Below are 26,144 nucleotides of genomic sequence, written 5' to 3'. Positions count from 1 at the left end.
TCACTATTTAGTCTTGAGCAGGATAAAATTGAATTTCATATTGAAAAGAATAACATGTAAGAAAGTTTTAAAGCGAATAAAAGTTGAGCAGCTCTCAGATGTGAATTGTAGAATACACAAAGATTATTGAAGAAAAAATAAAAGAGTTTGAGAACAGGAATCAAACCTTGGAGATTCAGTATCAAACTCTGAAGGAAACATTGATTGATTCTGCCAGAGAAGCATGTGGTGAGGTTGTCTGCAAGGATAAAAAAATCAGAACTCCCTAGTGGACACAGGAAGTTAAAGAGACAGTGAAGGAAAAGAAGAAAGCATATCAAAAGTTCCTGGCAAATAAGTCAGCTTTTACTCTTACAGATTACAGAGACAAATGTAAGAAAGCTAAACAGTGTGTAAAACTAGCTAAACAAAAGTCATGGGTGGACTTTGGAAAGAATATAGAAAATAAATATCAAGAAGGTGGCAAAATATTCTGGAGGTTGTTGAAGAAGCTTAGGAATGGAGGAAAGAGTGCTGTAAAAGGAGTTAGAGATGATAAAGGTGACATGAAAACGGGAGAAAAAGATATCCTTGAAGTATGGAGTAATTACTTTGAAAAACTGCTAAATGAAACAAGCAGTGATGACAGCACAGTGGTAAAAAATTGATCAGGCATGCAGGCAGGAATACATATACATACTTGAAGTAGAAAAAGCCATCAAAGGCTTGAAATGTGGAAAGGTAGCTGGAGTAGATGATATTCGACCAGAAATGCTGAAGTATGGTGGTATAAGAGTCTTACAGTGGCTGCACTGCATAGTTCAGAAAGTCTGGACAGAGGGACGAATTCCTGAAGATTGGAGTAGAGCTCTCATAGTACCCATATATAAAAAGGGAAATAAAACTGAATGTGAGAATTACAGAGGTATTTCACTACTGAGTGTTCCTGGCAAGATCTATGCAAGTATACTTGAGAAACGGTTGAGAAGAATTGTGGAAGAAAAGCTTGGTGATGAATAAGCTGGATTCAGGCCAAACAGAGGATGTCAGGATCAGATCTTTACTTTACGACAAGTAGTCGAGAAAGCATGGGAATATGACAAAGATCTGTATTTAAGCTTTGTCGATTTGGAAAAGGCATATAAGGTGCCAAGAGAGAAGCTATTCAATACGCTACAGTTATATGGTGTCAATGGGGCATTATATCAAGCAATACTTAGTCTTTATTTGAGTTGTAAGTCAGCAGTTAGAATTGAAGGAAGTACAGGAAGATGGTTTAATATTAAATCTGGTGTGAGACAAGGATGTACATTATCCCCTCTGTTATTCGTTATCTATATGGATCACATTATGAAGGAAAGTGGTATTAAACATGATATCAAAATTGGAGATGTTAATGTCAGCTCTTTGCTTTATGCGGATGATGTTATACTTCTAAATAAATCCACTACAAGTCTGCAAGATTCTCTGACTAAATTGAATAGCTGTTGTAATAGATATGGTAGGAAGGTCAGCAATAAAAAGACAAAGACAATGAAAATAGGCAGAATCATTGAAAATGTCAACTGTGTTGTGAATGGAGAACCTGTGGAACAAGTGAAATATTTCAGTTACTTAGGCACCATTTTTACTGAAGATGGTAAATTAAATATAGAAATAGACAACAGAATCAGCAAAGCTGGTATGGTAGGAAGTCAATTAAATAAATTCATATGGAATAAGAGAGAAATTAGTCGGAACACTAAATTAGCTGTATACAAGACAGTGTTCCACCCAGTTTTAACTTATGGATCTGAGAGCTGGGTCAGAAGTAAAACACTTGACCAAAGACTTGAGACCGCATATATGAGAGTCCTGAGAAAGATTATAGGTGTGAACAGATGGCATCAATGGCAATATCATATTAAAAATGTGGATATTAGCAAAGAACTTGACATTGTCAACATCCAGAAATGCATTAGCAGAGCTAATCTCAGGTGGTATGGTCACTTAAACAGAATGGGCAAAGAAGGATTAGCAAAACAAGTGTTCTCTGCCAGGTTGGCAGCAAAACGACAAAGAGGAAGACCAAGATATAGGTTGATTGATACGGTACAAAGTGCCTTAGACGATAAAAATATAAGATGATAATGTTGAAGCCTTGACAAGTAACAGACTGATTTGGAGGATAATTGTAGATAGGAAGTTAGTAATGATGTAATTTTTTTCATGTAGTACTATCATATTCTGTACACCCCTTGAGGGTACATGGCAGGAATTTGATGATAATGATGATTTATACAAGATGTTTAGCTTTGCCAATGGATTTTAAGATATCTTCATTGGTAATTTTTGCTGTCCATGATATCTTTAACATTCTTTTGTATAGCCACATCTCAAAGGCTTCGATTTTCTTGATGGTTGTCGCCCTCAATGTCCATGTTTCAACTCCATAGAGCAGAATAGACCACATGTAGCATTTCAGCATTCGGTATCTGACTTCCATGTTTAGGTCATTATTGCAGAATAGTGTTCTCATTTTCATGTAGGACTGCCATGCAACTTCAATCCTTGTCTTTACTTTATATCTATTTCTGGATCCCACCTTTCATTAAGCCAGCAACCAAGATATTTATATCTTGACACTTGATCAATATTTTTCCCGAGTGTCAGTTTCATTGATGAGGCTGGATGTTTGCTGATGATCACGTATTTTGTCTTGTTGATGTTTATATTTATTCCCATTCTTTGGCTTTCTATGTATACTCTGTCAATGAGTTTTTGGAGATCCATAATGTTATCTGCAATTAGCACGGTGTCATCTGCATATCGTAGGTTGTTAACAATCTTTCCATTTATTGTGATTCCCTCTGGACATTCTTCCAATGCTTTTTTAAAGATTATCTCTGCATATATGTTGAACAGGAGTGGTGAGAGCACACATCCTTGTCTCACTCCTCTTTTGATGTTAATATCACTGGTGGTAATGTTGTCTAATTGAACGGTAGCTGACTGATTCCAATACAGATTTGTTATTAGTCTTATGTCTTGTTCGTCTAGCCTTATTTGTTGAAGGACTTCTATTAAGTTAGTGTGTCTGGCTTTGTTGAATGCTTTTTCAAAATCTATGAAACACATAAAGACAGATTTCTGTTTTTCTATGAATTTTTGTATCAATATTTGGGTACAGAAAAGGGCCTCTCTAGTACCAAAACCATTCCGAAAGATGAATTGTGTTTCACTTAGAGTTTCTTCACTTTTTCTATAAATGCTGTGAATTACTTTCAAAAATATTTTTAATGTTTGGCTCATTAGACTAATAAGTCGGAAGTCGCCACAGGAATTCACTTTGGGGTTTCTTTGGGATAGTGATAAATGTAGATTTGAGCCAATTTGATGGAAATTCATCACTTTCATATATTTTATTAAATAGTTTTTCAAGAAGTTTGATGTTATCTGGTTCTATTAATTTTAAAAATTCTGTTTGCACACCATCTAGTCCACTGGCTTTTCCTGTTTTACTTGTTCGTATAGCATTTTCTATTTCGCATTTCATGATTGCTGGTCCTTGAATGTTATCTTTTATATTTATAGGCTTCTGTCTAGTATCATTGAAAAGTTCTGTTACATATTTTATCCAAATCTGTGCTTTATGCTCTTCTTCTAGAACTATTTTTCCATTTTCGTCTCTTAGAGACACTATTTGTTTTTTCCTCAGTTTTCCGGAAATTTCCTTGATTTTCTTATACAGATTGAAATTATCATGTTTCTTCTGAAGTAGTTCAATTTCAGTACAAATTTTTCATCCAATTTTCTTTGGCTTCTTTTATTTTTTTCTTGATGATATTATGTGTTTCTGTATACCTGGCTAGGTCTTTGTTTTTATACATTCTTCTTGTATCAATAAGAGAAAGAATCTCATCTGTCATCCATTCCTGTTGTTTTATATTATTCACATAACCTACTGATATATATATATATATATATAAAGCAAAACCTAAAGTATCATGGTATCCATTCAGTTTGCAAGGGGAATAAATACACCATGATACTTTGGGATTTTGCTCAGGCTTTTGACAGAATATAGCATTGAAGGCTGTTGCTGAATCAAAGAATATGGGATTGGATTGTAAAATATTCCATGGATAAGATAATGGCTGACTGACATATCAAAAAGTGGTATATGGAGATGTCAGTCTGCAAAATTTAAAGCAACCAGTGGTGCACCACTGGACCAAAGATCGGTCCTTGGTCCACTGTTATTCAATCTGTACATTAATAACATTGGGAAGGATTCGACAGTCAACATACAGCTATTTGCTGATGATGCAAAGATAGGTAGGGTAATCAGGAGTGCTGCTTATATGCAGTACTTGCAGAATGATTTGAATAGGCTGGAATTGTGGGCATGGGGAAATGGATACCAGTTCAATGTTAGTAAATGTATAGTCATGCACTTTGGTGTGATTAGATATCTAATGTCATATTATATTGGTAGGATTATCAGGCTAGGGATCTTGGAGTTTTAGTAGATCTACATCTCTCTCAGAATTCATTGTACTGTCCTCACAATTTTGGCAATGTGTCCTCTATATTTTAGGTTCCTATCCACCATCATCCCAGATCTATTTCCTCCATCTACTCCAATATATTTCCACTAATAGTATACTCCGCATCCCATCTTTGTTTTCCGAATTTTCAAACCTTACATTTTACAACATTGAACTGGCAACCTCACTCCCATGCCAATTCACTCAGTCCATTTTTCCTCTTGTAAAGTCACAATATCTGCTCTATTCCCCATAGCTCTTCCCAACTCTGCATCATCTGCAAATAACTGAATACCAAAATTCAAACCTTCTCCAATATCATTAACATAAAAGTTAAACAGCAAAGACCATAAAACGAACCTGTGAAGTGCACAACTAGTAATTTTCCTCTTCCAGAATATTGCTTGCTTCTCCATACACATGCTAATACCTATCAGACAGCCAGTCTCTCATCTAATGCACTGATCTATTATCCACATCTCATCCATTCCAATTTAATTATCAACTTACCATGTGGCAATTATCAAAAACCTTTGCAAAATCCAAGTATGCTACTGTGCATGCATCTTCCTTGTCCAATGTGTCTGTCACCTTATTGTAATAAGCCAGAAGATTATTAAAAACATGCTCTTCCTTTAGCAAACCATGCTGTCCCTTAGTCTTATATGCCTGCACTAATATTAATTTTAATATTAGTGCAGACATATGTTATTATGCAAAACCTTACTTACCTAATAACTCCTCATTATTTTATTATGTCCCAGTATTCAGTAGGAGTTCCATAAAGTGATTAGGGATATTGCACCATGGCTGGAGCAGTTTTTTCTTTCATATTAAGTAAAAACATTTTATTTTGTCCAGTCTGCAGCAACTCACCATCTAGTAAAAATTGTAATTAAAGACTTTGAGACTTGGGTTCCCACCTTATCAGAAAAGCCTCCTCTTTCACCTTTTGTTGCTACCCTATACCAAGAATATAGTAGCAGTGGTAAGAATATTTCTGAGGTGCTTGCTATTCCTTGACCAAGTAACAATCATATATCTGATATGGATATTTCTTCGATTAATCAAAATTCATGACATTGTCTTGAATTGCAGTGGTAAGGATATTTCTTGAGGTGCTTGCTATTCCTGGAATAAGTAACAATCAGATATCTAATATGGCTATTTCTTCTATCAATCTACAATTCAAGACAATGTCTCTTCAGTTTTGAATTCTATGACCCATGAGGATTATCTATTATTTCTTTGTGCCCCTGCACTGTTTACTCTTCATTCTGTAGGAAAAGAAATAGAAGTATTCAGAAATGAAGTAGATTTTGAGTACATGGATGAAGACAGTGAAAGAAGAAATTAGGACACTTCAGATAAGATTAGCTAATATAAAAAGTTCAAGAGGAAATGAGAGAGAGAAACAAGAACATGAGAAATCAGATGAAAAATTGGGTAGGAAAAGTATAATGGTAAGAGAGGAAGTGAGAAAGTTCAAAAAAAATGTGACAGCAAGTGAAGGAGGGATGAATGTAAGAATTGATGATCCAAGAGTGTCGAGGATGAGAGAGAGGGGAGGATGCTAGTGTAGGTCAAAATAAAAGCATTGGATGGTGTAGTGAATGAAGAATTAGATGCATGTGGTCTTTTCATAAGGATGAAGCATAAGTTTGATGGGCTGAATAAGCATTTGGTGAGAGGTGCTGCTGAGAAAAGAAAGAAAAAAGAGGTACAAACCAAGAGAAAGGAATGCTCATTGAAGAATGCTAATGAGAGCAGAATGAGAATTTTGTATGGAGATTCTATCATAAGAGGAATTATTTGTGAGGGAATGACAAAATCATATTTCCCAGCAAAGATTAATTGTAAGTGATGTATTAGAATAAGTTAACGTGAAAGAGTTGATTGTTTTGGCAGGTACAAATAATCTGAAGGGAGAAAAGTATGGCATGAGGGAGGATATAAAAGAGTTACCGTCAGTAGAAAAAGAGAAGCATGCGAGTGTAAAGATAGTGAGTCTCTTGCTACAGTATGATAAAGGTGAGTTGCAAAGAAGAGCAATAATTGCAAATGGCTGAATGCATAGGTTGTGTAGGAGGAATGGAGTGCAGTTTCCGGATTTGTAAAGTGAGTTTGATGATTGAGAAGACTTATATAAGGCAGATGGTTTGGACTTAAATGGATTTGGTATTAGGAATTTAGAAACTTCTTGCTGACTGTAGTAGGTTTGGATATGCAAAATCAAGAAAACTAGAGTTGTTAGGGAGGAAGCAGGTGAGAGAGTATGCAGACATCAATAAAGCAGGGTATGTGATTGTAAAGAAAATGCTGCCTTTAGTTTCTGAGGTTGTAAATAAGAATGGGATTGTGGATACAAAGCATAAGGTTAATTATGGGCCTACCAGGTTTATATCATTTATGTATACTAATTCTAGGAGTATCAGGAACAAGAAGGAGGAATTATTAACCCTGGTAAGCTCCTATTGGCCAAAATTTATTGGTTAGTGAGAAGTGGCTGACTAAGGATGATATAATTATTAGCATAGAAAATGAAGGTTATAGTATTTTTAGGGCAGATAGAACAAACAGAATGGGGAGGGTGGGGTAGTACTGATGATATCAGATGAGTTGCAACCAATAAAGTACTAGTCTAACAGGAAATTAGTAAAATGGAAAACATTGCTTTTGAAGCTGTCTGGTGTGAGACACAAGCTAGTGACAAAGTATTTGGTTGGCTGCTGTTATAGGTCAGAAAATGCAAAGGAGGATGTGGCTGATGTGTACTGGCAAATAAATTGAATAAGTAGAAGGTGGGTAATTATTATGGGTGACTTTAATTATGGGGAGAAGGAAATTAAATTTATGTAGCTTCTTAGGGATAATTACCTAAGGCAACATGTAACAGAAGGCACAGGGGATCAAGAGTGTTGGACTTTCTGATTGCATCTGAGGATTTGTGTATAACTAAGATGGATATGTTGCCACCAATTGGTGAGAGCAATCATTCAGTTTTGAACTGGGAGCTGGCTGAACATGTAAAATTTTCAGTAAAGAAGGGTTTGATGTTGAATTATAACGCTGGTATATTATTATTATTATTATTATTATTATTAAAACAAGACCTCATGGAGTCAAAGACTCATCTAGGAGGTCCTTTTATCTCACACACATCTCATCATACCGGGTCTTAAACACATTCAAACTCCTTGCAGACACCACACTCTCAGGCAAGGCATTCCAATCATTCACAACTCTGCACGAAAAAAACCTGCCTCTCACTCCCCTACTCACACCCTCTTTATACAGTTTCCAGGTATGACCTCTGGTTCTCCCCTGATCTCCCACTATTCTCTGTAGAACTTCTCCACCATTGATCCTATAACAACCCCTTACCTACTTGTAGGTCTCTATCATATCTCCCCTCTTCCTTCTCTCCACTAGACTCTGCAAATTACATCTTTTCAATCTTTCCTCATACTCGACATTCCAGAGGTCAGAAACTACCTTAGTCAGTCGCCTTTGCACCCTTTCCAACATCTCTTCATCCTTCTGAAAACCAGGTGACCAAATCTGGGCACAATAGTCCATGTGTGGCCTAATCAAAGCCTTATACAATGGAACAAGAATCTCCCTACTTCTACACGTCAGTGTCTTCCTCATCATTCCCAGAAGTCTTTGTGTTGTCTTCACAATTTTGGCGATGTGTCCCCTAAATTTTAGATCCTTATCCACTATCACTCCCAGATCTCTTATTTCCTCTACTTCCAACAATATATTCTCACCAAGCATAAATTCTGCATCCCATCTTTGTTTTCCAAATTTTAAAACCTTACATTTTGCAACATTGAACTCACATCCCCATTTGCTTGCCCAATCACTCAATTTATTCAAGTCTTCTTGCAAGGCCACAACATCTTCACTACTCTTTATGGTTCGTCCTAACTTTGCATCATCTGCAAACAACTGAATATCTCCATCCAAATCTTCGCCAATATCATTAATATACAAGTTAAATAGTAATGGCCCTAAAACAGATCCCCGAGGCACTCCACTAGTGACTTTCCTTTTCCTGGATATTGCACCCCCATACACAACTTGTTGATACCTATCAGATAGCCAGTCTCCAATCCAATGCACTAATCTAATATCCAACCCCATCTGCTCTAGTTTGACTGTCAACTTATCATGAGGTACTCTATCAAAAGCTTTTGCAAAATCCAAGTATATTACTGTGTATCCTTCTCCTCTGTCCAAGGAAGCAGTCACTTTATTGTAATAAGTAAGTAGATTACTAAAACACGACCTCCCTTTAGCAAATCCATGCTGTCCATCAAAGATTATACCATTGTTGTCAACCCAACTCTGGATCCTAGTTCTCACAAGCTTCTCCAACAACTTAACCACAACACCAGACACGCAGATAGGCCTATAGTTTGATGCGTGAGTTCGATCACCTCCTTTATGAAATGGCACAATCTCACCTATGAGAAATATCATATCTATGAGATAAATCATATCTATGAGAAACTTAGAAAATTGCTTGAAGTGGTACGAAGGAAGGATATAATTCAGGGAAAAGATGTTAGTAGTGCATGAGAAGTGGTAAAAGAATGTTTGAAGGAACAAGTGGCTAATTGCATATCAAGAGTTAAGAGAATTAATAAACTAGGAATTAAATAGAGTTGTAGCATTTAATAGGAGTTAAAAAGTGAGTAAAGAATGTGGAAGAGATTCACAAATAGAGGTGACCAAAAGTCCATGAGCAGTATAAAGTCCAGGCCAGAAGAGTGACTGGTATATAAGGAAAGCAAAATCAGAGTATGAGAGGAGATTAGCTGAATGAGCTAAGAGTAATCCAAGAGTTCTTTCAGTATGTAGCAAACAAAAGAAAGAATGAAAACAGTACAATGATTCTGAAGAATGCAGATGGTACAGAAGTGACTGAAGCAGACAAACTAGTAGTGAATTATTGAATAATCATTTTGCAAGAATGTGTCATCCAGGGATGATGATATTACAGTAATAAATATGTCAGGGATTAATGTGGAAGGATAGAGGGAGTCGAGGTACATAGGATCTTACAGAATCTGGATGGGGATATGGCTATGGGATATCAGCTCATGTATTATGAGAATGTGGTAGGGAATTGGTAGTCACTTTGACTAGATTGTTTATTCTGAGTGTCAGCTCGTGTAGAGTCCAAAAGGAATGGACAGAAGTAAAAATGGTTCTATTACATAAAGGTGGTTCCAATAGCAACTAATTATAGACTAATTAGTATTTCAGGAATGGTAGTCAAAGTATTGGAGAAGTTGGTTAAACACAAAATTCAGGACTGGGTGGATAGGAATGGGATGTTGTATGGGGGAGTGGGGAGCAGCATGGCTTTGTGAAGGGTAGGTAATGCTTCAGTAACTTACTTTCTATAATAAGGTGACAGCCAAGTTGAATAAAGGTAATGGCTACGTGGTCATACTACTCGACTTCCCAGAGGTGTTTGATAGGATACCACATGGAATCCTGATACACAAGTTACATCAAATAGGTATGGATATGAAGATGGCATTATGGATAAGAGAGTAGACAGTAGTTTATGCAGATGCACAGTCCTGTAGAAGGGATGTGACCAATGGTGTGCCACAGGGCTCTGTACTTGGACTGCTACTGCTTAATTTGTTCATTAATGATATAAGAACTAACCTGATGGGAAATATTCAGTTGTTTGCAGATTATGCAATATTAGATAGAGCAACAGTCAACAGAGATGACGTTGATATTTCATAGGATGATTTATTTGCTGGTAGTATGGGCAAAGGAGAAAAGATTATTATTATGCGTGACACCTCCAGGGAGTCCAAAGACTCATTGCGGGAGAATGTGCCAACACCACCGAATGATTGGCCCCCCCCTCCTAATTATTAACCATGCTCAAATCTGCTTGAAAAGATGCCAATTTAATGAGGCAGTGTAAGGTCATACATTTTGGAGCGAAAAAATTACCAAGCTTTATGTCATATTGATAGGACTGTACTTCAAGAACTTCATGAAGCCAGGGATTTGGGGGTGTTGGTGAATAGGGAGGCTGAAATTCAGTGGCCATATTGCAAAAAGTGACTAAAACAGCCCACAGGATTACCTGGTTATCGAGGAACACCCTGAAATGCAGAGATAAAAAGATTATTAATCTATATAAGGCTTTGATAAGGCCTTATCTGAATTATTGTACACAGATTTGGTCGCCTTGGTTTCTTGGAGATGTGGATGAGGTGGAACAGATTAAGAGGTGAGTAACTAAGATGGTGACAGAGGTGTATGATGCTTTTTATAAGAAGAGATTGAAGATTTGTGGGTTATAGAAGCTGGTTAATTAATGGATAAGGGGAGATATGATATACATATAAGTTGCTTGAGGGGGTGGTATAGGATTAAATATTACAGTACGTGAATAATGTGAAGAAAAATAGAGGTCATCCATGTAAATTGAATAAGAGTGTGGTTAACAAGGGAGTGAGAACTAGATTTTCTGCTTGGAGAGTGGTGAATGAGTGGAACAGATTGCCAGAGTCAGTCGTGTGTGTGTGTGTTTTGTCAGTGAATAATTTCAAAGCAAAGTATGACAAATATGTGTTTCCTAGGAGGGACCTCCCTCGATGAGTCTTGATAGACTTGTGTTTCTTAGAAAGGACCTCCCACAATAAGTCTTTTGACTCCATGGAGGCCTGAATAATAATAATAATATTGCACAGCTACTGCCAATTAATGTAATTAATGCTTTTAAAATGGACCTCTCACAATGAGTTTACAGACTCAATGGAAGTGCCTATATATATATTATAATAATAATATATATGAATACTCCTGACATGCTTCACTTATTCCACCCAAATGACACAGCTTGCAGAAAAATGACACAGAAAAAATTATGTGTGTGTGTGTGTGTGTGTGTGTTGTTTCTTCTGTACTGTATCCTTAAAGATATGCTAATATTATTGTTGCCGTCAAACATACTATGTTTATTTGCAGAGCGGAACACAGCGTTGTTTCAATTTGTTTAGGTAACTTGGAGAGATCTTTTGGATATATTATATATAACAATAAAATCAATAATAAGTAAAAGGTCTATTTTATTAATACTAAATTTCCACTGCTTTCTTTTAACCAAAAGATTTAAAAAAAAAAAAAAAAAAAAAAAAAAAAAAAAAAGTGTTCAACTGGGTCTTTTTAGACACACCAGAACACTAAGATGAGTGAGGGGTATGCTTCATGCTATTTCACCACTTTTATTATATTATATTATTATGACGTGACACCTCCAGGGAGTCCAAAGACTCATCGAGGGAGGGCACCTACTCTACAACTACTCAATTCACCAACTACAATGAACCACGACTACACCAATGTCATCTACTGCCAACCACCACAACTAGTATTTTCACAGACAATCACAAACATCCACAGCGGGATTCGAACCCACAGCCTTTTAGCTGGAGAGCTGATACGCTGATCACTCAGCCAACAAGGCTGGCATATAATTATATTTTATAATTATTAAGTGGAGTCTGAAGACTCATTGCAGGAGACCCAATCTATCCATGCTATTATACCTCTCCTTGAGCCCATTAACAGACAAAGCACTCACAACTGACTCTGGCAACCCATTCCACTCATTCATAACTCTCTAAGCATAAAATCTAGTCCTCTCATCCCTACTAACCAACCTTTATTCACCTTATAAGAATGACACCTTGATCTGGTCCCTCTAGTCAAGTGTTGAAACCTTTTCCCCATGCATCTATCCTATAAAACCTTTAAGCAACTTATGTTTCTATCATTTCCACTCTTTTTCTTCTATCAACCAACTTCTGCAATCCACACACCTTCAATCTATCTTCATAGGGAACATTCTGGCATATAATTATATTTTAGAATTATTAAGTGGAGTCAGAAGACTCATTGCAGGAGACCCAATCTATCCATGCTATCATACCTTGCCAGCCTGATTTGCTGAGCGGTTAATGTATCCATTCTACAGCCAAAAGGTTACGGATTTGAATCTTGCCGTGGGCATGGATGTTTGCGATTGTCTGTGAAAATACTACTGATAGTGGTGGGCAGTAGATTGCATTGTATAGATGATGATAGTAGTTGCAGTTCACTGGTCGATTGAGTGGTAAAGACGTAGGTCCCCTTCCTCGATGAGTATTTGGATTCCTTGGAGGAGACCAAATACTCACGTAATAATAATAATAAAAATTCCACAGGCCGCTCACCTCTGAATCCTCTCCACTGCCTCCCTATCCCCCAAGAAACCCAGAAGACCAGACTTGAGCACAGTAATCTAGATGTGGTATATCAATTTCTTCTAACAAACGGTACTACTCCCACTGATTCTTTCTAACTTAAAAATGTGCTCTAGCATCAGCACAAAGTATTACACATTTCAGGATTTCTCATAAAGTAGGAACCAGCAGAGGTTGGTCGATTGGTAGAGTCTCTGCTACTAATGGCTTAAGCAAGTTTGAGCGCGGTTAGTAGTTGGACGGGTATTAATCGTTCGATGCTGTTGGCACACTCTCCCTCGATGAGTCTTTGGACTCCCTGGAAGTGTCACATAATAATAATACAATAACAATGATAATAAATAAATGTCTGCTAAAGGAATGTGATTACTTATTTATATGTACCGATGACGTATTGAAAAAATTATATATATATATATATGTGTGTGTGTGTTGTTTCTTCTGTACTGTATCCTTAAAGATATGCTGATATTATTGTTGCCGTCAAACAGGCTATGTTTATTTGCAGCGCGGAACACAGTGTTGTTTCAATTTGTTTAGGTAACAAGTGCTAACTTAATTATCACTTGTTTGAAAGGGGATAAAAAATTTTGCTCACCGATAAAAAAGCTTTAAATGAAGTTCTAGACATCCCTGATTTAATCTTTGCAAAATATATTTTGTTCCTTGGTAAAAAGAAAAGTAAAGACACTTTACTTTATGAAAAGAAAAAAAAATGTTGGCAGAAAGACATGAAATTCTTATCTTTTAAATCTTTTTTTTAATACTGCAGTGAGTTGGCCATGCTTTAAAGTTTGTTCTTTTAAATGTTATAGAAAACGAAACAGCTAGAGTAGTCCCATGCATTTCAAGAAAGAAATTACGCTCTTCACAATATAAACCATATTCCAACCAGTTTCTGTTAATTCCAACATTTGAATCCACGCCTCCTGTAATGACAATCAGTCAAATAATATACATTATAATATACTTAAAAAAATCAAATATAGGAAATATTTTCTAATGCTAAAATTATTTTATAACATTTATTTTTTACATTTGATGTTCAAATATTTTTTTAAAAAAAAATATGTATAGAATCAAAAAAAAAAAAAAAAAAGAAGAAGAAAGAAAGAAAGTTCAGGATAGGTGGCACATGTCGTGAGTGTTTGGAGATATTGCGTTGTTCGGAAGACGTGATCTTTCTGTTCGAAGGAGCGGTGACTTGTAAAGAAAACATGCCTGGATCTGAATGCGAAGAAAGGTATGTGCCCATACTTATGCTTTTAAAATTTACAAATAATAGCCAAATATTTAATCTCGGATAATTTTTATGTATTATAACTCGCCTCTAAGGAAAACAATCAGATGGTTTACTATATAACTTGGATAAATGAAATTTGGTATTAGGCTTAATTAATTTTGAGCCCGTTATTCTGCTGAACAGAAATCTCGATGCATCCCCTTCATTCTCTTTGCATATTACTTTAGTATTTGGATCTTATTTTTATCTTTGTTCTATTTATTTTGTGAATGTGCAGATTTACTCCCTTTCACCTACACAAAAGTCTGTGCCGGGAAATTTTCGATTGCTGGTACTTGTGCTTTGGTGTGTGTGTCTGAGAGAAGGGTATTAATAAATGTTTCGCTTTATCCTAGACGCAATTTGTATTGCGAAATTTGTGTACTGGGGTAATTAGTTTTGTTGATGTATAAATACTGGTAATTGTTTTGGAATGATTATATTTCAGAATAATATCTACTTAAGATTACGCTGTAAAAAAAGATATGCTGTGTTTTTAACATGGAGCTAAAAAGATCGTCCACTATTTTATTGAAATTTTGAAAAATGAAAATGATTGTAAAATAAAATGATAAAAAAATTGCCCAAAGTAGTTATTTGCAATCACTGGGCGCACCTTTCTTAAACTCACCACTGTTTAAGAAAGGGGTCATATGTCGGTCTTTTGAGACATTCGAACACTCGCATTTTATGTGAGAAAACCAGTAATTTTTAATGTATTTTTCTTAAAACCAAGATGTGTTGTGCACAGCCTTCCACACTGCTTATAATTAAAACTTGGTGAAAGTATGCAGCCACAAAGTTCAGGTTGGTTAGCAGTTGAGATATGCGATTTATGTTTGATATGAAGAGAAAATTATTTCAGTTTTATTACATTTTAAAATTCATATAAAATTTTTGGGTAAGACCTCTTTGAAAGGGAGACTGAAATATGAATAGGAAGCAGGGCTGGTCCGAGAGTATCTGCTGTCCCTAGGTAAAGAAAATTTAGGTGCCCCTATACGTTGTCTCTCTCTCTCTCTCTCTCTCTCTCTCTATATATATATATTTGGTCATACTCGCACAAGCACACATGCACCTACACATGTGGATGTTTGTAAAAATAATATCATTATGAACATTAAAAAAAATTATTAATCAAAACCAATAAATTTCTATACATATATGATAACTCCTAATATCTGTATAGCAAGAAAATTATTACATCTTAAATAAGTCTTAGTGCCCGTAGGTGATTGCCTAGGTTTGCCTGATGATAAAACCAGCCCTGATGGAAGGAAGGATATCAGTTAAAATGGATGAATAAACACTATTTTAAATATATATATATTATTATTATTATTATTCGTGACACCTCCGAGGAGTCCGGAGACTCATCGCGGGAGGACACCCACTGTAAAACTGTCTCCACTGCTACACCGAACCTCTACTGCAATCATCTCCACCACGCCATCTACCACCCACCACAACTAGTATTTTTTGTCTGTAAATTGCATGTGTTCTGAAGGGTCGATTCATCTGTATGCAGGATGAAAAACCCAAGTTTCCAGGAGAAAAAAACCCTACTATATATATACACACACACACACACCAGTTAGCATTTCTTGCAATCTGAAGTAATACTGAATTATTGTTAGAGGAAAGTTGCAAATTACAAGGAGAAATGGTTGCATAAATCTAAGGAATTTAGAATACTAGTAGTAATGAGTATATTTTAGAATGTCTACAGTTATGTATCCCTCTCCAGTAGGATTACTAGCAAGGCATTATGTTTTTGTTTTTTTTTTCAAGTAATTATGCAACTTATTGGTATTAAACAGATTTGATACTAATTTATCAACCCTCCATTAATCAAAACTAGCTTTCATAGTGCTCAGTGTCAGACACAATGTTCATCAAATTACACATTAAACTCTATTCTGTACTCTAAGCCCAAAAAAAAAAAAAAAAAAAAAAAAAAATCTTCAATGCTTGATTAGCAGTGGGAGTTGGCAAGGTGTCAGAAATGGTTTATTCTGCCTCTTATCACTCTCGGCTCTTACCATTACCTTAACAACCACAATTCCAGGTATGAATGGGTCAGTAATTTTAACTTATCTTGCTGTTCACTTGAATCTGACCTCTCTCATTCTTTAACTCACTTTGTGTGAATAATCAGCCACCAATGTGAGATCCTAATGAACTGCTCAATCAATGCTTTAGCTATATCTACAGTGATTATCCATTTTCATCATCTAATCCAGTAGGCCTAGTGACCTGTTATTATGAAGCTCAAGCTTTATAATAACAGGTCACTTTCTTTGTTTGGTCTTTCACTAGGTATGTATTGAAGAATCTTTTGGGGTGTTCTGGTCCAGTCCACTCTTTATATCTGTAGTCATATTTGCTTATATAGCTGGATATACTCATATCTATAGATATTTAGCTCATTCAATATATCTTTTTTTCATCTCATATACAGGGTGTCCCAAAATTCACGCAAGAAGTAATTTTGATAGAAAACACAGGTTTTTAATTAAAAATTGTAATTTCTTATTGATTCATAAAGTATACAGTATAGGGTTATGCATGGAATAGCATATCGGGTAAATGGCCTCCATGGCTTTGCTGGCACATGCGCACTCTTTTGTCGACATTTTCCATGACCGTTTTTGCATAAATGTGGCTGAATTTCGTTGATACAGCACTCAATTTCCTCTTTCAAGGCGTGGGTGGTCGTGGGCTTGTTGGCATAAACCTTAGACTTCAAAAAACCCCAAAGGAAAAAATCTAACGGCATTAAGTCGCATGATCTGGGCAGCCAATTCTGATCACCAAAACGGGAAATTACACGACCAGGAAATGACTCGTGCAATAATTGAATTGTTTCTCAGGTTGTATGGCATGTGGCACCATCTTGTTAAAACCACATGTCGTTCACATCCATATCTTGCAATTTAGGCACAAAAAACTGGATTATCATGTCGCGATAGCAAGCACCATTAACTGTTATTGCCTTACCAGCTGCATTTTCGAAGAACAATGGACCGATGATGCCTCCAGCCCAAAATCCACACCAAATAGTGACACGTTGTGGATGCATTTGTTTCTCAACAATCGCTTGTGGATTTTCTGAGCCCCAAATGCGACAATTTTGTCAATTAACGAAGCCATCGAGATGAAAATGAGCTTCATCGCTGAAGATGATTTTGTTCGAAAAATAAGCATCCACTTGTGGTTGTTCCATAATCCATTCAACGAACTCTCTTCGCTGTGTGTGGTCAGTAGGCTTCAGTTCTTGGGTCAATTGAACTTTGTAAGCATAAAGATGCAAATCTTTCGTGAGAATATGCTGTAGAGAGCTTCTCGAAATGCCCAATTCAAGACCACGGTGCCGAATTGATGTTCCTGGACGCTCAGCAACACTCTCACGAACTGCTTCGATGTTTTTCTGTTGAAGGACGGCTAGAGTGTATAATATCACTAATTGATCCAGTTTCCTTGAATTTTTTTAATTAATCTTTTCACAGTTGATGAAGTTAAATCACTATTCCGACCATATTTTGTATGAAAATTGCGAACTGTGGCTGCCAAACCATCATTATTTTTAAAATATTGCTCAACAATGAAAATGCGTTGTTCTTTCGTGTAGCGCTCTATTTTTAATAACCCTGAACGTCAGCTGTCAGGCAGTCTTTTTTTTCTTGTTGGCAACACTTTACCACACAAGTGGCGCTAAATTTAAATCTTGCGTGAATTTTGGGACCCCCTTTATATCATGCAGTTTGTGAATCTTATTTCAATTGATGTTAGCCATTGTTCATCCTGTTTTTGGTGGTCCAGACCTCATTTCCTGGGTATTGGTCTTGCCCCTATTTTGTATGCCTTAAGCATTAATATCATCCATATCACTCATTTTTCTGTTGGCTATATATTGACAGAATTCCTTGGCATTCTTTCATTACTTAATTTACTTTTTTAATACTCATATAACTGATAATTGTCTTCATAATGCTGCTCTCTTCCAGTCCCTCCCTGTGGGACCTATTCATGGTGGACGAGGATCTCCTAGGGATTAGTAATGGCCATTTTTCATCTTTTTGTTCTTTTCTTCCCATACTTGTTGCTGTGCTTCAAAGTTTTTTTACTGTCTTTTTTACAGACTGCCATCACTGGGATCCAACACTATGCTGCTGCTGTGTTTGCCATGCAGTGTGGGAGATCCTTATGCACTGCTTCAGTAAGATAGATGCTTCCCAGTGGCCTGACCAGGATTATTCAGCTAGTGAGTTTGCTTGAGAGTTAGCATTGTTGCAATATGCCTCTTCTCCCTTGGACTAGTGACAGGGCCCATAGCTTGCTGTGGTGCTAGTATGGCACCTGGGTGTAGCCCTGGTGTTTCACATTGTAGTTCAGTTATTGCTTGCCAGATAGTGGACATCTGTGCATATTTCACTAGCGGATGGGGAACTCTAGTGCTGAAGTCTCCCTAATTTTGAGAATGAGGTTTCATCAAGTTTATCTGGTATCCTTAACAAGCCCTTGCCCAGTACAAAAAACTATGTACTGGGCAAGACCATCTGTTTATTGGATATCAACGGATGCTGTATAGTCACTCAAATGCTTGATGCGCCACACCAGTCATTGCCATGTGTTCCTGTTTTATGCTTTTCTGGAGGCTTCAACTCTCTGAAGATCAGTCACTACAGACATACCATCTATATCATTGATGGTCTACCCCTTCCTCTTTTTTCAGAAATTTATAGCGTTATGATTAGAGACCACAAGATGGCAACATGACCTATTACTGTTCTGAGAAGTCATCCTTTCAATGTGTCCAAACTATTTCAACTTTCTTCTGTCAATATCCTTAAGGAGCCGTGAAGTTCTACTTATCCTTTCTAGCACCCATCCATTTGTTGTCCTTTCAGTATATGAATCATCTTCAACATCCTTCTATAACATCACATCACATATGAAAAGCAGCTATCATCAGGCTGCTTTAGGTTTAAGTCTTGCATCCCTAAGTTGCTTTTGGGAAAAACAGCTGCATCAAAAATCCTCAACTTTGTTCTTGTGGAATAGATCCATCCTTCCAGATTTTGGACAAGTCTGACTGTTGTTTTAGCTATTCCTAATCTTCTGAACAACAATTCACATTAATAATGGATCCAGGTATTCTAACTTGCTGACTTCTTCGATTCTTTCTCGATTAAGGTACACTTGTTTCTATTACTATTATTACGGGCAACTCCAGGGAGTCATTAGACTCATCGAGGGAGGCCCCAAATCATATTCATCACAGCTATTCGACATTCATACAGTATCTATCATACCTCGCCTTAAACTCATTCACTGTCACAGCATCCACCACAGACTCAGGGAGCGCATTCCACTCGTTCACTACTCTAAAAGTAAAGAACCCAGCTCTAACACCTTTACTAACCACACTTTTGCCCAGTTTCCATGGATGTCCCCTAGTCCTCCCACAACCAGCCCTGTTTTCAAAAATATCTTCTGAATTAATTTTATAGAAACCCTTCAGTAATTTGAATGTCTCGATCATATCTCCCCTCCTCCGCCTATCAACCAATTTTTGCAACCCACAAATCCTCAACCTGTTCTCATACGGTTCATTCCACAGACCTGCTATCATCTTGGTCACTCGCCTCTGATTCCTCTCCTCCCCATCAAGAAGAAACCTAGGTGACCAAATCTGAGCACAGTAGTCGAGATGGGGTCTTATCAAGGCTCGATACAGAGGAACAATAACCTGCTTGTCAATGTATTCTTCAGCAACCAAGTGATTTGATGAGCTGATTTGGCCACTTTTGCAATGTGTCCCCTAAATTTCAATTTCTTATCCACCAACACTCCTAAATCTCGTGCCTCATCAATTTCCTGGAGCACGGTTCCACCAATGCAATAAACTGCCTCCAATCTTTTCACCCCAAAATGCATAACCTTACATTTTGCCACATTAAATTGACATCCATTCTCCCTAGCCCAGACCACCAATCTATCCAAATCATCCTGCAAAATTTTGACGTCATCTGCATTCACTATTGTCCTACCCAACTTCGCATCATCCGCAAACAAATGAACTGTTCCTCTCAGATCCTTTCCTATATCATTTATGAACAAATTAAACAGCAGTGGTCCAAGAACAGATCCTTGTGGCACACCACTAGTCACAAGATGTCTTGTGGACTCTACTCCTGAGTAAACCACTCTCTGATATCTCTCCGCAAACCACCCTCCTATCCATCTCACCAACCCTATGTCCATTCCCATATGCTGCAATTTACTGATTAGAATTCCATGTGGTATCCTGTCAAAGGCCTTAGCAAAGTCCAGTAGAATCACTGTAAACCCATTACCCTTATCCAGTTCAGCCGTCACTGTGTTATAATACGTGAGCAAGTTACTGAGGCATGACCTACCCTTCACAAAACCATGCTGTCCCCGATACAGTATCCCATTTTCTTCTATCCAATCTTGTATTTTCCTCTTGACTATTTTCTCTAAGACCTTGATAATGATTCCTGTTATGCTGATTGGCCGGTAATTTTCAACAGCAGCCTTGGAACCACCTTTGTGCAGTGGAACTATTTTCCCCTCTTTCCACCCCCTTGGGACTGACCCAGTCCTGAGGCTCAAATTAAACAAAATGGTCAAGGGCACTGACAATTCTTTGGCCGCTTCACTTACGATACGAGCTGGTATACCATCCAATCCCACAGATGTATTGACATTAAGGTTCTGTAATAGACGAGTTACCTCTACTTCATTCATCACAATTCCAGTATAAGCTGTTGGTTCTTCCATTTCTGCAAAGTCACCACCTGGATGATATACTCTTGCAAAGTGCTCGCTCAGTAATTCCACAACATCGACTGATTTGGTTACCTCCCTACCCTCAGCATTTTTTAAGATCATTCTACCATGAGCAATTTTTCTTTTACTTGCAACATATTGAAAAAACTGTTTCGGATTCTCTTTAGCCTGCATGGCCAATTTCCTTTCGTAATCTGCTTTTGCTTTTCTTATCACCCTTGTTACCATCCTGGCCTGAGCTTTATACTGTTCCTGCACCTGATGGTCACCCTTCTCCTTAAATTCCCTCCACAATTGTTTCTTTTTTTGCAGCTCAAGCTTAATAGTGTTATTCATCCATTTAACCCCTACTTGATTTATTATTCGGACTCTTGGTATACAGTCAACCATTGCCTCCTGCAAACAGTTCTTAACCACCTCCCATGCACTATCAACATGTAGCCCTTGCAGTTTACATGCCATGGCATTGAGCCAAGCACACACCTAAGCTTGTTATACTTACCAGCCCGGTAATTCCATATGTACGCTGTCTTAATTGTAAATTCGACTCCTTTAGCCACCTCCCAAGTCATGACCTTATGGTCACTCTCACCAATTGGTGGCAACATGGTCATGTTCGTTACAGCTACATTCTCAGTTGCAATTACTAGGTCCAGCACTCTCTTGATTTATTATTCGGACTCTTGGTATACAGTCAACCATTGCCTCCTGCAAACAGTTCTTAACCACCACCCATGCATTATCAACATGTAGCCCTTGCCAGCCACCTCCCAAGTCATGACCTTATGGTCACTCTCACCAATTGGTGGCAACATGGTCATGTTCGTTACAGCTACATTCTCAGTTGCAATTACTAGGTCCAGCACTCTCTGCCCCCTGGTATTTTCCAATACATGTTGCCGCAGATAGTTGTCCCTTAATAACTGCATAAAATCCAATTCCTTCCTCCCATGTGCCCTCTCCTCTTTCCAGTCAATGTTACCATGTCACACGCCTGCCTAATGATACACTTACCTTCACCGTATACAGAAAACCCACACACACAGGCAGATACATTCACAAACTCTCCCACCACCACCCCTCTCAACAATATGGCATTATTAAAACTCTTACCAAGAGAGCCTACAATCTTTGTTCCAGTGGAACCGCCCTCCTTATGAGCTTAACCACATACACAGCACTTTCCTCTCCAATGGCTACAGCGATCACGGTATCAAAAAAATAATCAACTCCTCCCCCATTCCCCTTCCTTCTCGTCAACAAGATTTTAAAAATGCTATCACCATACCCTACATCCGTGGCACATCTGAAAAAATAGCCAAGATACTAAAACAATACAATCTACACACAGCATACAAGCCCCACCGCAAACTGGCTACCCTTATCCGTTCTACGAAAGATCAGCTCCCTCCCCTCTCTCTGCCTGGAGTTTACAAAGTACCCTGTTCCTGTAAGCTGGCGTACTTTGGACAGACAGGCAGATCAGCATCCATCCGTCTAGAGGAACACAAGTCTTACATCTTCAAACACAACTATGGCCATTCAGGCTTGGCTGACCATGTTTTGGACACCACCCACAGAGTATCATGGAAGAAAACCACCATGCTCCACCACAGCAAATTCAAGAAAGAGAGACTTTTCTTAGCAGCAGCAGCAGCTCTCAAAAACCAACCAAATCTCAATAAATATGGGTGCATTAAGCTTCCGAAGATTTGGGAAACACTCATCACCAGAGTTCCCACCTTACATTCCAGGCCACCTACTACTGCCCTTAGAGGGCGCTCTACCTAGATAGGACTTTAGTGTCACCCACGTGGTTGGGCTTAGTATTGTTTGTTATTTGTGCATATGTTATATTAATTTTTTTGTAATCCCCGTAGATGTCCTAGTGACTAGGACGAAATATAGGAAGCATTAAAGTCTATTTTAATTCTTTTTAAGTGTTGTAAAAATATCCATTAAGCCTCTACACACGTATTCTGTCAATATCCTTAAGGAGCCTTACAGTGCTACTGATCTTTTAATACTCATTCATTTGTATGCCTTTCAGTATTCTTATCTGACTTCTTTAGGTTCCAAGTTGCACATTCATAAGTTGCTGTTGGAAAAACAACTGCATCCAAAATCCTCACTTTGTCCCATGGAGATAGATCCGTCCTTCCAGATTTTAGACAAGTCTCTGACTGTTGTTTTAGCCATTCCTGATCTTCTTCTGGCATCCTTTGAACAGCAATTCTCATTAATAATGGATCCCAGGTACTCAAACTTGCTGACTTCCTCAATTCTTTCTTCATTAAGGTACACTTGTTTCTCAGGGGCTTCCCTGTTTATATTTCCTTTGGGAACCACGCTGGCTTGGTTGGCCAAGTAGTTAGTGTATCCACTCTCCAGCCGAAAGACTGTGGGTTTGAATTCCGCTGTGGGCATGGATGTTTGTGATCGTGTGTGGAAATACTAGTGGTGTTGATGTAGTTGCAGTTAGCTATAGTTGGTAGGTTGAGTGGTGGTGACGGAGAGTTGTGGAGTGGGTGCCCTCCCTTGATGAGTATTTGGACTCCCTGGAGGTATCATAATAGTAATCTTTGTCTTGCTAGGATTGAGAATCTAAGACTGATAAAAGGAAATCCTCACAACTCAAACTTCCTACACTCAAATGAATTGTCTTGGATTCTTCCAAAACGTGGATGATATCAATGCCCTCTTGCAGATATGTTAGCCAGTGTTTCTGTTGCCAAGAGATATATTTGAAACCTGGTGAGGATCCTACATTGCATTATATGTCTGTCATCTGCAAGGACTAGATAGGACTAGACCTCCTATAATGTAATAACAGCATACATTTCCTAGGAAATGTGTTTTTACATTATGGAAAATACCAAGAATATCGATCAGAACTTTACCACCTTTGCATGTTGCCCGAGTTTGTACTACGTACTAGAACTACTTGCATTAGCTCACGCTAGTAATCACCGATACTTTTATGGTTTACTATATTCGACATGAAACTCTCTGATTCCAATCTTTGAGTTTCTTATTCAGTTTTAAAACAATGTGGTATTTAATATCCCCTTAATTTAAATAGTATCCATGGGTTTGCTTGAAAAGCATGTTATCCAACTTAAGTTTTTTTCGATTAGAGATGCACTGAATAGTTGTTTTGGTATTTGGCAAAGTCCATGTTTTTTTTTTTTTTCTTCAGATATTTGGCTTTGGCCAAATCAGTAGAAAGATTCAGTATTTGGTCAGCTGAAGCATAAAAATTCCTGTTATGCGAGTCATAACGTGACCAATTGGGAAATCTTCCACTTTTCTTGCCCGACTGCTTGAATAAATGGGTTTCCAATCTTAAAATAAGTTCCTCTTAATATTTTTATCTGAATAAATAAAAATAAGTACAATATGTGTTTCCTGCTTTTTATGCTGTTGTTTTTCTGAATGCAATGTTAATGTTATCTGTGAAATTAACTGATAGTTTAATTATGCTAAAATGGAGGATATTATGGATCCATCTATATTTTATAGCGAAATGTAGAGAGAAACTGAAGTTTCAAAAATTTATTATGGAGCTTATGAGAACAAGACCAAATGCCCTCTTGCAGAGATGTTAGTCAGTGTTTCTGTTGCCAAGAGATATACACCTAAACCTCTTTTTACACGAAAGATACGTTCCTAAAATTGCACGTAAATAGAATTCGTGCAAAAAGAACTACTGCTCCATAGAAAAAGTGAAGGGTGGTTCCAAACCTGAAATATAAGCAAAATAATTTAAAAAAAACAAACATTAAATTCGTTAGGATCATAAGATTTTTATTTACATTTCATGGAGAACACACATACATATAATGAATTTTAATAACTTAAAAAAAAAAACATATTCATTTCAGTTGTTTGCTAAGGATTCTATAAAAAATTATGTTGTTCGCTATCAGTTTCTGACAATAAACACGAAAGCTTTCGTTTTTGTGAGACTGTAATATCACTAGAACTACTAGATATGGTATTATCGTCATCGACTTCCGCCTCAACTTGTGGAATTTTTCTTGTCATGTCTTGAACAAAAGTACCACTGGTTGTTTCAGTAGTTTTAGGCATGAACTCGGTTATTAATTGCTGTGTTGATGCTTTAGATAAGTCGCGATATAATTCTCTGCATGAAGACGTTAACAACTTTAGCTCGCATGAAAACTTACCAGCACGTTCTTCATTTGGATCATATCAGGCAAAATAATTATCTTAAACTTAAAATAATCTTAAACTGGCCAGTAATTTTATCCTAAATTACTGGCCAGTTTAAGACCTTCTTTAATAATATCAGCAGTAAAAGTAGAATTATCTTGATGATTATCATTAACTTCTTTGCTTTCAGGAGTTTCTTGTTTCTGAGACTCCACTATTTCGTCTTCGATAACAGGTTTATCAATTAACAATTCTTCGATATCTGCCGACGTAAGATCATCGAATTCTTCTCCGCCAATTTCACATGCCAAACTTATTATATTGGGGAATTCTGCAGTATATGGTTGAAGGGAACAGGAGCATTCTCTTTAACACATGCGGGCCAAATAGCTTTCCAGCATGCATTCATAGTTAAAGTTTCTGGTCTCAAGTCAGATAACGATAATCGAACCTGATCAATACAATCCATAATTGAAAATTTTTTTCCACACATCCAGAACTGACAGTGTTTCATCATCATTTAGCTTGTTCAAAACGTACTGAAATGTTCGTCTGACATAATGTTTTAAAAGTCAATTATACCCTGATCTAGAGGTTGTAGCAGTGATGTGGTATTGGGCAGCAGAAAAAAAAAATTGCACATTTGGGTGTTCTATGGCTGGATGACCTGGTGCATTATCAAGAATCAAAAGCACTTTAAATTTGAGACCCTTGTCATTCAAATAGCGTCTAAACTTCTTTCTGGCACAAAATGTTTGTGAAACCACTCGGTGAAAATATCAATGGTCACCCAAGCTTTTTTGAAAATCTACGCTTTTCATTGGCCGTGGTCTTAATGATCGATTTATGAGCAGTGGTTTTAACATTAGATCTCCCAAAGCGTTCGAACAAAATAGGAGTGTTATGCGATCCTTTGCTGCTTTAACCCACCAACAGTTTTTTTGCATTTTTGATACGTAAGTTCTGTTTGGCATTTTTTTTTTTTCCAGAAAAGGCCGGTTTCATCCATATTCCAAACTTGTTCACGAGTGTAACCTCCATCTTCAATTATTTTAGCAAGTTTTTGTGGAA

At 37.3% G+C, this 26,144-nt stretch overlaps 2 protein-coding genes across 5 annotated transcripts in view; one reads left to right on the top strand and one right to left on the bottom strand.

Annotated features, from left to right (window-relative positions):
- Nucleotides 1-13,624, bottom strand: part of LOC150100364 (nostrin-like) — a 398,805-nt gene extending 385,181 nt beyond the window's left edge. For all 4 annotated transcript variants that reach the window (XM_090402920.1, XM_090402918.1, XM_090402919.1 and 1 more), the window contains exon 1: nucleotides 13,398-13,624. In XM_090402920.1, the coding sequence (XP_090259046.1) occupies nucleotides 13,398-13,430 (33 nt within the window). In that variant the 5' untranslated portion in view covers nucleotides 13,431-13,624. The remainder of the gene's footprint in view (nucleotides 1-13,397) is intronic.
- Nucleotides 13,625-13,896: 272 nt separating this feature from the next.
- LOC150100363 (prostaglandin E synthase 3-like) overlaps nucleotides 13,897-26,144 on the top strand; it is a 114,475-nt gene continuing 102,227 nt past the window's right edge. Inside the window, exon 1 of the mRNA XM_090402875.1 lies at nucleotides 13,897-14,042. Coding sequence (XP_090259001.1) covers nucleotides 14,017-14,042 — 26 coding nt within the window. The 5' untranslated portion in view covers nucleotides 13,897-14,016. The remainder of the gene's footprint in view (nucleotides 14,043-26,144) is intronic.

Source organism: Typopeltis vanoorti, chromosome 13, assembly GCF_054136105.1.
Source record: "Typopeltis vanoorti isolate ZY-2024b chromosome 13, IOZ_Tvanoo_1.0, whole genome shotgun sequence".
In the NCBI taxonomy this organism is placed as follows: Eukaryota; Metazoa; Arthropoda; class Arachnida; order Uropygi; family Thelyphonidae; genus Typopeltis; species Typopeltis vanoorti.
Note: the sequence above shows the minus strand (reverse complement) of the source record. Positions and strands in the feature narration are given on the sequence as shown.